The sequence below is a fragment of the Heptranchias perlo genome, chromosome 12 (genome assembly GCF_035084215.1).
Source record: "Heptranchias perlo isolate sHepPer1 chromosome 12, sHepPer1.hap1, whole genome shotgun sequence".
Lineage (NCBI taxonomy): Eukaryota > Metazoa > Chordata > Chondrichthyes > Hexanchiformes > Hexanchidae > Heptranchias > Heptranchias perlo.
Window position 1 is genome coordinate 71789184 of NC_090336.1, and position 11507 is coordinate 71800690.

The window sequence follows — 11507 nt, forward strand, 5'->3', positions numbered from 1 at the left end:
AGACAGAGCCGGAGAGGTTGGGAGAGAGAGGCGGAGAGGTTGGGAGAGAGGGGCGGAGAGGTTGGGAGAGAGGGGCGGAGAGGTTGGGAGAGAGGGGCGGAGAGGTTGGGAGAGAGGGGCGGAGAGGTTGGGAGAGAGGGGCGGAGATGTTGAGAGAGAGGGGCGGAGATGTTGGGAGAGGGAGGCGGAGAGGTTGGGAGAGAGAGGCGGAGAGGTTGGGAGAGAGAGGCAGAGAGGTGGAGAGAGGGGCGGAGAGGTTGGGAGAGAGAGGCGGAGAGGTGGAGAGAGAGAGGCGGAGAGGTGGAGAGAGGGGCGGAGAGGTTGGGAGAGAGGGGCGGAGAGGTTGGGAGAGAGAGACGGAGAGGTTGGGAGAGAGGGGCGGAGAGGTTGGGAGAGAGAGGCGGAGAGGTTGGGAGAGAGAGGCGGAGAGGTTGGGAGAGAGAGGCGGAGAGGTTGAGAGAGAGGAGCGGAGAGGTTGGGAGAGAGGGGCGGAGAGGTTGGGAGAGAGAGGCGGAGAGGTTGGGAGAGAGGGGCGGAGAGGTTGGGAGAGAGGGGCGGAGAGGTTGGGAGAGAGGGGCGGAGAGGTTGGGAGAGAGAGGCGGAGAGGTTGGGAGAGAGGGGCGGAGAGGTTGGGAGAGAGGGGCGGAGAGGTTGGCAGAGAGGGGCGGAGATGTTGAGAGAGAGGGGCGGAGAGGTTTGGAGAGAGGGGCGGAGAGGTTGGGAGAGAGGGGCGGAGAGGTTGGGAGAGAGAGGCGGAGAGGTTGGGATAGAGGGGCGGAGAGGTTGGGAGAGAGAGGCGGAGAGGTTGGGAGAGAGGGGCGGAGAGGTTGGGAGAGAGGGGCGGAGAGGTTGGGAGAGAGGGGCGGAGAGGTTGGGAGAGAGGGGCGGAGAGGTTGGGAGAGAGAGGCGGAGAGGTTGGGAGAGAGGGGCGGAGAGGTTGGGAGAGAGAGGCGGAGAGGTTGGGAGAGAGAGGGGTAGAGGTTGGGAGAGAGGGGCGGAGAGGTTGGGAGAGAGGGGCGGAGAGGTTGGGAGAGAGAGGCGGAGAGGTTGGGAGAGAGGGGCGGAGATGTTGGGAGAGAGGGGCGGAGAGGTTGGGAGAGAGGGGCGGAGAGGTTGGCAGAGAGGGGCGGAGATGTTGAGAGAGAGGGGCGGAGAGGTTGGGAGAGAGAGGCGGAGAGGTTGGGAGAGAGGGGCGGAGAGGTTGGGAGAGAGAGGCGGAGAGGTTGGGAGAGAGGGGCGGAGAGGTTGGGAGAGAGGGGCGGAGAGGTTGGGAGACGGAGCCGGAGAGGTTGGGAGAGAGAGGCGGAGAGGTTGGGAGAGAGGGGCGGAGAGGTTGGGAGAGAGGGGCGGAGAGGTTGGGAGAGAGGGGCGGAGAGGTTGGGAGAGAGGGGCGGAGAGGTTGGGAGAGAGGGGCGGAGAGGTTGGGAGAGAGGGGCGGAGATGTTGAGAGAGAGGGGCGGAGATGTTGGGAGAGAGAGGCGGAGAGGTTGGGAGAGAGAGGCGGAGAGGTTGGGAGAGAGAGGCAGAGAGGTGGAGAGAGGGGCGGAGAGGTTGGGAGAGAGAGGCGGAGAGGTGGAGAGAGAGAGGCGGAGAGGTGGAGAGAGGGGCGGAGAGGTTGGGAGAGAGGGGCGGAGAGGTTGGGAGAGAGAGACGGAGAGGTTGGGAGAGAGGGGCGGAGAGGTTGGGAGAGAGAGGCGGAGAGGTTGGGAGAGAGGGGCGGAGAGGTTGGGAGAGAGAGGGGTGGAGAGGTTTGGAGAGAGGGGCGGAGAGGTTTGGAGAGAGGGGCGGAGAGGTTTGGAGAGAGGGGCGGAGAGGTTGAGAGAGAGAGAGGCGGAGAGGTTTGGAGAGAGGGGCGGAGAGGTTTGGAGAGAGAGGGGCGGAGAGGTTTGGAGAGAGGGGCGGAGAGGTTTGGAGAGAGAGGGGCGGAGAGGTTGTGAGAGAGGGGCGGAGAGGTTTGGAGAGAGGGGCGGAGAGGTTTGGAGAGAGGGGCGGAGAGGTTGTGAGAGAGGGGCGGAGAGGTTTGGAGAGAGGGGCGGAGAGGTTGGGAGAGCGAGGCGGAGAGGTTGGGAGAGAGAGGCGGAGAGGTTGGGAGAGAGGGGCGGAGACGTTGAGAGAGAGAGGGGCGGAGAGGTTGAGAGAGAGGGGCGGAGAGGTTGGGAGAGAGGCGGAGAGGTTGAGAGAGAGAGGCGGAGAGGTTGAGAGAGAGGCGGAGAGATCGGGAGAGAGGGGCGGAGAGGTTGGGAGAGAGAGGCGGAGAGGTTGGGAGAGAGGGGCGGAGAGGTCGGGAGAGAGAGGCGGAGAGGTTGGGAGAGAGGGGCGGAGAGGTTGGGAGAGAGAGGCGGAGAGGTTTGGAGAGAGAGGCGGAGAGGTTGAGAGAGAGGCGGAGAGATCGGGAGAGAGGGGCGGAGAGGTTGGGAGAGAGAGGCGGAGAGGTTGGGAGAGAGGGGCGGAGAGGTCGGGAGAGAGAGGCGGAGAGGTGGGGAGAGAGGGGCGGAGAGGTCGGGAGAGAGGGGCGGAGAGGTTGGGAGAGAGGGGCGGAGAGGTTGGGAGAGAGAGGGGCGGAGAGGTTGAGTGAGAGGGGCGGAGAGGTCGGGAGAGAGGGGCGGAGAGGTCGGGAGAGAGAGGCGGAGAGGTTGGGAGAGAGGAGCGGAGAGGTTGAGAGAGAGGGGCGGAGAGGTTGGGAGAGAGAGGCGGAGAGGTTGGGAGAGAGAGGCGGAGAGGTTGAGAGAGGGGCGGAGAGGTTGGGAGAGTGAGGCGGCGAGGTTGGGAGAGAGAGGGACGGAGAGGTTGAGCGAGAGGGGGAGAGGTTGGGAGAGAGAGGCGGAGAGGTTGGGAGAGAGAGGGACGGAGAGGTTGAGAGAGAGGGGCGGAGAGGTTGAGAGAGAGGCGGAGAGGTTGGGAGAGAGAGGCGGAGAGGTTGAGAGAGAGAGGCGGAGAGGTTGGGAGAGAGAGGGGCGGAGAGGTTGAGAGAGAGGGGCGGAGAGGTTGAGAGAGAGGCGGAGAGGTTGGGAGAGAGAGGCGGAGAGGTTGGGAGAGAGAGGGGCGGAGAGGTTGAGAGAGAGGGGCGGAGAGGTTGAGAGAGAGGCGGAGAGGTTGGGAGAGAGAGGCGGAGAGGTTGAGAGAGAGAGGCGGAGAGGTTGAGAGAGAGAGGCGGAGAGGTTGAGAGAGAGAGGCGGAGAGGTTGGAAGAGAGGGGCGGAGAGGTTGAGAGAGAGAGGCGGAGAGGTTGAGAGAGAGAGGCGGAGAGGTTGGGAGAGAGAGGCGGAGAGGTTGGGAGAGAGAGGCGGAGAGTTTGGGAGAGAGGGGCGGAGAGGTTGGGAGAGAGGGGCGGAGAGTTTGGGAGAGAGAGGCGGAGAGGTTGGGAGAGAGAGGCGGAGTGGTTGGGAGAGAGAGGCGGAGAGGTGGAGAGAGAGAGGCGGAGAGGTTGAGAGAGAGGGGCGGAGAGGTTGAGAGAGAGGGGCGGAGAGGTTGAGAGAGAGGGGCAGAGAGGTTGGGAGAGAGGGGCGGAGAGGTTGGGAGAGAGAGGGGCGGAGAGGTTGGGAGAGAGAGGCGGAGAGGTTTGGAGAGAGAGGCGGAGAGGTTGAGAGAGAGGCGGAGAGATCGGGAGAGAGGGGCGGAGAGGTTGGGAGAGAGGGGCGGAGAGGTTGGGAGAGAGGGGCGGAGAGGTGGGGAGAGAGGGGCGGAGAGGTCGGGCGAGAGGGGCGGAGAGGTTGGGAGAGAGAGGGGCGGAGAGGTTGAGCGAGAGGGGCGGAGAGGTGGGGAGAGAGGGGCGGAGAGGTCGGGCGAGAGGGGCGGAGAGGTTGGGAGAGAGGGGCGGAGAGGTCGGGAGAGAGGGGCGGAGAGGTCGGGCGAGAGGGGCGGAGAGGTTGGGAGAGAGGGGCGGAGAGGTCGGGAGAGAGGGGCGGAGAGGTCGGGAGAGAGAGGCGGAGAGGTGGGGAGAGAGGGGCGGAGAGGTCGGGCGAGAGGGGCGGAGAGGTTGGGAGAGAGAGGGGCGGAGAGGTTGAGCGAGAGGGGCGGAGAGGTTGGGAGAGAGGGGCGGAGAGGTCGGGAGAGAGAGGCGGAGAGGTTGGGAGAGAGGGGCGGAGAGGTCGGGAGAGAGAGGCGGAGAGGTTGGGAGAGAGGGGCGGAGAGGTTGGGAGAGAGGGGCGGAGAGGTTGGGAGAGTGAGGCGGCGAGGTTGGGAGAGAGAGGGGCGGAGAGGTTGGGAGAGTGAGGCGGCGAGGTTGGGAGAGAGGGGCGGAGAGGTTGAGAGAGAGAGGGGCGGAGAGGTTGGGAGAGAGGGGCGGAGAGGTTGGGAGAGAGGGGCGGAGAGGTTGGGAGAGAGGGGCGGAGAGGTGGAGAGAGAGGGGCGGAGAGGTTGAGAGAGAGAGGCCGAGAGTTCGGGAGAGAGGGGCGGAGAGGTTGGGAGAGAGAGGCGGAGAGGTGGAGAGAGAGAGGCCGAGAGTTCGGGAGAGAGGGGCGGAGAGGTTGGGAGAGAGAGGCGGAGAGGTTGGGAGAGAGGGGCGGAGAGGTTTGGAGAGAGGGGCGGAGAGGTTCGGAGAGAGAGGCGGAGAGGTTGGGAGAGAGGGGCGGAGAGGTGGAGAGAGAGAGGCGGAGAGGTTGGGAGAGAGGGGCGGAGAGGTTGGGAGAGAGGGGCGGAGAGGTTGGGAGAGAGAGGCGGAGAGGTTGGGAGAGAGGGGCGGAGAGGTGGAGAGAGAGAGGCGGAGAGGTTTAGAGAGAGAGGCGGAGAGGTTGGGAGAGAGGGGCGGAGAGGTTGGGAGAGAGGGGCGGAGAGGTTGAGAGAGAGAGGCGGAGAGGTTGGGAGAGAGAGGCGGAGAGGTTGGGAGAGAGGGGCGGAGAGGTTGGGAGAGAGGGGCGGAGAGGTTGGGAGAGAGGGGCGGAGAAGTTGGGAGAGAGGGGCGGAGAAGTTGGGAGAGAGGGGCGGAGAGGTTGGGAGAGAGGGGCGGAGAGGTTGGGAGAGAGAGGCGGAGAGGTTGGGAGAGAGAGGCGGAGAGGTTGGGAGAGAGGGGCGGAGAGGTTGGGAGAGAGGGGCGGAGAGGTTGGGAGAGAGAGGCGGAGAGGTTGGGAGAGAGAGGCGGAGAGGTTGAGAGAGAGAGGCGGAGAGGTTGGGAGAGAGGGGCGGAGAGGTTGAGAGAGGCGGAGAGGTTGGGAGAGAGGGGCGGAGAGGTTGAGAGAGAGAGGCGGAGAGGTTGGGAGAGAGAGGGGCGGAGAGGTCCGGAGATAGAGGCGGAGAGGTTGGGAGAGTGGGGCGGAGAGTTCGGGAGAGAGATGCGGAGAGGTTGAGAGAGAGAGGGGCGGAGAGGTTGAGAGAGAGAGAGGCGGAGAGGTTGGGAGAGAGAGGCGGAGAGTTTGGGAGAGAGATGCGGAGAGGTTTGGAGAGAGGGGCGGAGAGGTTGAGAGAGAGAGGGGCGGAGAGGTTGAGAGAGAGAGAGGCGGAGAGGTTGGGAGAGAGGGGCGGAGAGGTTGGGAGAGAGGGGCGGAGAGGTTGGGAGAGAGAGGCGGAGAGGTTGAGAGAGAGGGGCGGAGAGGTTGGGAGAGAGAGGCGGAGAGGTTTGGAGAGAGAGGCGGAGAGGTTGAGAGAGAGAGAGGCGGAGAGGTTTGGAGAGAGGGGCGGAGAGGTTTGGAGAGAGGGGCGGAGAGGTTGGGAGAGAGGGGCGGAGAGGTTTGGAGAGAGGGGCGGAGAGGTTGAGAGAGAGAGAGGCGGAGAGGTTTGGAGAGAGGGGCGGAGAGGTTTGGAGAGAGGGGCGGAGAGGTTTGGAGAGAGGGGCGGAGAGGTTTGGAGAGAGGGGCGGAGAGGTTGAGAGAGAGAGAGGCGGAGAGGTTTGGAGAGAGGGGCGGAGAGGTTTGGAGAGAGGGGCGGAGAGGTTGGGAGAGAGGGGCGGAGAGGTTGGGAGAGAGAGGGGCGGAGAGGTTTGGAGAGAGGGGCGGAGAGGTTTGGAGAGAGAGGGGCGGAGAGGTTGTGAGAGAGGGGCGGAGAGGTTTGGAGAGAGGGGCGGAGAGGTTTGGAGAGAGGGGCGGAGAGGTTGTGAGAGAGAGGCGGAGAGGTTGGGAGAGAGGGGCGGAGAGGTTTGGAGAGAGGGGCGGAGAGGTTTGGAGAGAGGTGCGGAGAGGTTGGGAGAGCGAGGCGGAGAGGTTGGGAGAGAGAGGCGGAGAGGTTGGGAGAGAGGGGCGGAGACGTTGAGAGAGAGAGGGGCGGAGAGGTTGAGAGAGAGGGGCGGAGAGGTTGGGAGAGAGGCGGAGAGGTTGAGAGAGAGAGGCGGAGAGGTTGAGAGAGAGAGGCGGAGAGGTTGAGAGAGAGAGGCGGAGAGGTTGGGAGAGAGGGGCTGAGAGGTTTGGAGAGAGAGGCGGAGAGGTTTGGAGAGAGGGGCGGAGAGGTTGGGAGAGAGAGGCAGAGAGGTTGGGAGAGAGAGGCAGAGAGGTTTGGAGAGAGGGGCGGAGAGGTTGAGAGAGAGGCCGCCAATGGTGGTACGAAGGACGCGGGGGGGATGGACAAGAGGCCATAGATGGAGAAGCACAGCATTCTCGGAGGGCCGAAGGAGACCAACGAATAGCAACCAGATCTCATAAAACATGACTCACCACGGCGTGAAACTTTGACAGACTTTCGAATGGAGTTTACTTTTTCCAATGGGCAGTTCTTCAGGTCGGTTGTGATGTACAGTTGACGAACCTGACGGGAAGCAAAGGGAATTCGAGGGTTATTCTCTTCAGACTGAAGCTGATTACCTGAGCAAGCTGATTAGTGAGTCACTATGCACGTGCATCGACTCAACTGTGACTGTGCCGCATCAAAAGGCCCAGCACATTCGATCCCTCGCCTGGCCCATGGCGTCAAGGTGTCAGCCGTGTCTCAGTGGGCCAGCAATCTCGTCTCTGAGTCAGAAGGTCGTTGATCCTAGTCCCGCTCCAGAGGCTTGAGAATATAATCCAGACTGACACAGGCAACGACCATCTCCAACAAGAGAGAGTCCAACCACCTCCTCTTGACATTCAACGGCATTACCATCGCCGAATCCCCCACCATCAACATCCTGGGGGTCACCATTGACCAGAAACTTAACTGGACCAGCCATATAAATACTGTGAGCAGGTCAGAGGCTGGGTATTCTGCGGCGAGTGACTCACCTCCTGACTCCCCAAAGCCTTTCCACCATCTACAAGGCACAAGTCAGGAGTGTGATGGAATACTCTCCACTTGCCTGGATGAGTGCAGCTCCAGCAACACTGAAGAAGCTCGACACCATCCAAGATAAAGCAGCCCGCTTGATTGGCACCCCATCCACCACCCTAAACATTCACTCCCTTCACCACCGACGCACCGTGGCTGCAGTGTGTACCATCCACAGGATGCACTGCAGCAACTCGCCAAGGCTTCTTCGACAGCACCTCCCAAACCCGCGACCTCTACCACCTAGAAGGACAAGGGCAGCAGGTACATGGGAACAACACCACCTGCACGTTCCCCTCCGAGTCACACACCATCCCGACTTGGAAATATATCGGCCGTTCCTTCATCGTCGCTGGGTCAAAATCCTGGAACTCCCTTCCTAACAGCACTGTGGGAGAACCGTCACCACACGGACTGCAGCGGTTCAAGAAGGCGGCTCACCACCACCTTCTCAAGGGCAATTAGGGATGGGCAATAAATGCCGGCCTCGCCAGCGACGCCCACATCCCATGAACGAATAAAAAAGAACTCCCAGTGCGGTACTGAGGGAGTGCTGCACTGTTGGAGTTGCTGTCTTTCGGATGAGATGTTAAACAGAGGCCCCGTCTGCCCTCTCAGGTGGATGTAAAAGATCCCACGGTCACTATTTCAAAGAAGAGCAGGGGGAGTGTCTCCCCGATGACCCGGGCCCAATATTATCCATCAACCAAAATCACTAAAAACAGATGACCTGGTCATTTATCACGTCGCTGTTTGTGGGATCTTGCTGTGCGCCAATTGGCTGCCGCGTTTCCTGCATTACAACAGTGACTACACTTCGAAAGTGCCTCATTGGCTGTAAAGCGCTCTGGGACGTTCCTGAGGTTGTGAAAGGCGCTATATAAATGCAAGTACTTTCTTACAAAGGAAATGAAAATTGGGAGAGATGTACAATGGCAGGCTCGTTCATAATCACCCGTTTCACACGACCATTCGAGGTCAAAGCTACTGCCCTTGAATTTGTGTGGGGCAATGTTTCCGGTACTACTACAAACCGTACTTGAGTCTCCTGGCAAAACTCCCGCATCTCACCCTCCCCCGGTGTGTGAGACTCTCAGTCTCCCCTCCCCCAGTGTGTGAGACTCTCAGTCTCCCCTCCCCCAGTGTGTGAGATTCTCAGTCTCCCCTCCCCCAGTGTGTGTGATTCTCAGTCTCCCCTCCCGCAGTGTGTGAGATTCTCAGTCTCCCCTCCCCCAGTGTGTGAGATTCTCAGTCTCCCCTCCCCCAGTGTGTGAGACTCTCAGTCTCCCCTCCCCCAGTGTGTGAGATTCTCAGTCTCCCCTCCCCCAGTGTGTGAGACTCTCAGTCTCCCCTCCCCCAGTGTGTGTGATTCTCAGTCTCCCCTCCCCAGTGTGTGAGACTCTCAGTCTCCCCTCCCCCAGTGTATGAGATTCTCAGTCTCCCCTCCCCCAGTGTGTGAGACTCTCAGTCTCCCATCCCCCAGTGTGTGAGATTCTCAGCCTCCCCTCCCCCAGTGTGTGAGATTCTCAGTCTCCCCTCCCCCAGTGTGTGAGACTCTCAGTCTCCCCTCCCCCAGTGTGTGTGATTCTCAGCCTCCCCTCCCCCAGTGTGTGAGACTCTCAGTCTCCCCTCCCCCAGAATGTGAGATTCTCAGTCTCCCCTCCCCCAGTGTGTGAGATTCTCAGTCTCCCCTCCCCCAGTGTGTGAGATTCTCAGCCTCCCCTCCCCCAGTGTGTGAGATTCTCAGTCTCCCCTCCCCCAGTGTGTGAGATTCTCAGTCTCCCCTCCCCCAGTGTGTGAGATTCTCAGTCTCCCCTCTCCCAGTGTGTGAGACTCTCAGTCTCCCCTCCCCCAGTGTGTGAGATTCTCAGTCTCCCCTCCCCCAGTGTGTGAGATTCTCAGTCTGCTCTGCCCCAGTGTGTGAGATTCTCAGTCTGCTCTGCCCCAGTGTGTGAGATTCTCAGTCTGCTCTGCCCCAGTGTGTGAGATTCTCAGTCTCCCCTCCCCCAGTGTGTGTGATTCTCAGTCTCCCCTCCCCCAGTGTGTGTGATTCTCAGTCTCCCCTCCCCCAGTGTGTGAGATTCTCAGTCTCCCCTCCCCCAGTGTGTGAGATTCTCAGTCTCCCCTCCCCCAGTGTGTGAGATTCTCAGTCTCCCCTCCCCCAGTGTGTGAGATTCTCAGTCTGCTCTGCCCCAGCGTGTGAGATTCTCAGCCTCCCCTCCCCCAGTGTGTGAGATTCTCAGTCTCCCCTCCCCCAGTGTGTGAGATTCTCAGTCTCCCCTCCCCCAGTGTGTGAGATTCTCAGCCTCCCCTCCCCCAGTGTGTGAGATTCTCAGTCTCCCCTCCCCCAGTGTGTGAGATTCTCAGTCTGCTCTGCCCCAGTGTGTGAGATTCTCAGTCTGCTCTGCCCCAGTTTGTGAGATTCTCAGTCTGCTCTGCCCGAGCGCCGCTAAATACCAGCAACAAATTCTTGTAACAGGAACTTTCACTGCCTAATGTGGCAGTCGAAACCAAACCGCAGTGCGACGGGAATTCATTCATCCCTGTTCGCACGTACCAGTCTAACGACTGTTGCGTTAACTGGAAACCATGGACTGGGGGGATTCTCTATTCTCTCGACGCACTGTGTCTCTCGATCTGTCACGATGGTCTTTCTTACCTGGTGAGGCTGGACACAGTTCGAGTTCAGGTTGGGGTATCGTGTTCCTGGGTCTATCGTGTACTGGTCAAAGTTCTTGTTGATGTTTTCCGGTGTGGTTTGAGGTAATAGTCGATAAATACTTTCTCTGGAAACAGAGGAAAATCAATCAAATTTAATAATTCTGCACTTCCCATCATTGAAAGACTTGCGTTTATGTGATTCCTGTCATGACCACAGAACCTCCCAAAACGCTTTGCAGCCAATTAATTACTTTTGAAGTGTGGTCAATGTAGGAAACGCGGCAGACAATTTGCGCACAGCAAGATCCCACAAGCAGCAGGGAGATAAATGATCAGATGGGTTGTTGGTTGAGGGCTAAATATTGGCCCAGGACACCAGGGAGGACCCCCCCTGCCCTTCCACAAGTCGTGGCCGTGGGATCTTTTACACCCACCCGAGAGGGCAGACGGGGCCTCGGTTTGACGTCTCATCGAAAAACGGCACCTCCGACAGTGCAGCGCTCCCTCGGTACTGCACTGGGAGTGTCGGCCTGGACGACGCGCTCAAGACTCTGGAGTGGGACTCGAACCCACTATAATCAGGTTTGTTGGCAGAACCAAAGCTGCAGACAATCAAGGAATGAAGATCGAAGTGAGCAGGGATGAGGAAGAGGAGCATTAGTTGGGATGGATGTTTTCCCAATCGCAGAGCCTCAGATGACACCGCGCTGGGAGCGGGAGAGATATTGACCCATGTATCTCTCTTCGAATCCATTCACTGATCATCTCACTGAGGGGCAGCTGAATATCTTTCTGCTCAGGGCTGGTACCAAACGTGGTGGGACCTCACGGAGAATGGGCAGCAAACTGAAAACTTCAATGCGTCCTGCAGCATGGAGGCTTTCTAAAATGTTGGACCAGAGTTTGCTGGAGTGAGGCATCTCCTGACCTGCCCCATTGGTTAGACATTTCTCCAGCACCCTTCAGCTTTAAATTTTCTTGCGCTGTAAACTTGCTGGAAGTGCGAGCTGATAAAAAGGGGTCGTCGAGGACCATGGGGAGCATCTGGGACCTGAACCAGTGAGATCTGAGGATTGAGAAAGAGACAGAGGAACGACAGAGAAGGAAACAGGGTGAATTCGAGTCAAATCAGGCACAGAAAGAGAGGGAAAGAAAGACTGGATTAAGAGAGAGAGAGAGAAAAAAAAAGAGACAGAAAGGAAAAGAAAAAAAAATTAATATTTCTTCAACAATTTGACAAATATAAGATTCGTAATACAGTAGAGAAAGTTCAGAGAAGATCTAAAAAAGGGAATAAGAGGAGCAAAGAGAGAGTATGAGAATAGATTAGCGGCTAACAAAAAAAGGAACCCAAAATTCTTTTATAAACATATAAATAGTAAACGTGTAGTCAAAGGAAGCACGGGACCGAGTAGGGGCAAAGAAAGATCTTCTTGTGGAGGCAGAGGACATGGCCGAGGCACTAAATGAATACTTCACATCGGTCTTCACTGGAGAGAGGGTGCTGCCTTTGTAGCAGTAAAGGAGGAGGTGGGAGCGATATTGGAGAGGATAAAAATAGATAAAGAGAAGGTACTTAAAAGATCGGCAGCGCTCAAAGTACAAAAGTCGAAAAGTCACTCGGTCCGGATGGGAGGCATCCTTGGTTGCTGAGGGAAGTAAGGGTGGAAATTGCGGAGG

At 59.2% G+C, this 11507-nt stretch overlaps 1 protein-coding gene across 1 annotated transcript in view; it reads right to left on the reverse strand.

Annotated features, from left to right (window-relative positions):
- LOC137327792 (F-actin-monooxygenase MICAL2-like) overlaps positions 1-10862 on the reverse strand; it is a 205017-nt gene extending 194155 nt beyond the window's left edge. Inside the window, exons 1-3 of the mRNA XM_067993598.1 lie at positions 10756-10862; positions 9826-9952; positions 6578-6668 (exon numbers count right to left, since the gene is read on the reverse strand). Coding sequence (XP_067849699.1) covers positions 6578-6668; positions 9826-9952; positions 10756-10862 — 325 coding nt within the window. The remainder of the gene's footprint in view (positions 1-6577; positions 6669-9825; positions 9953-10755) is intronic.
- Between the last annotated feature and the right edge of the window lie 645 nt (positions 10863-11507).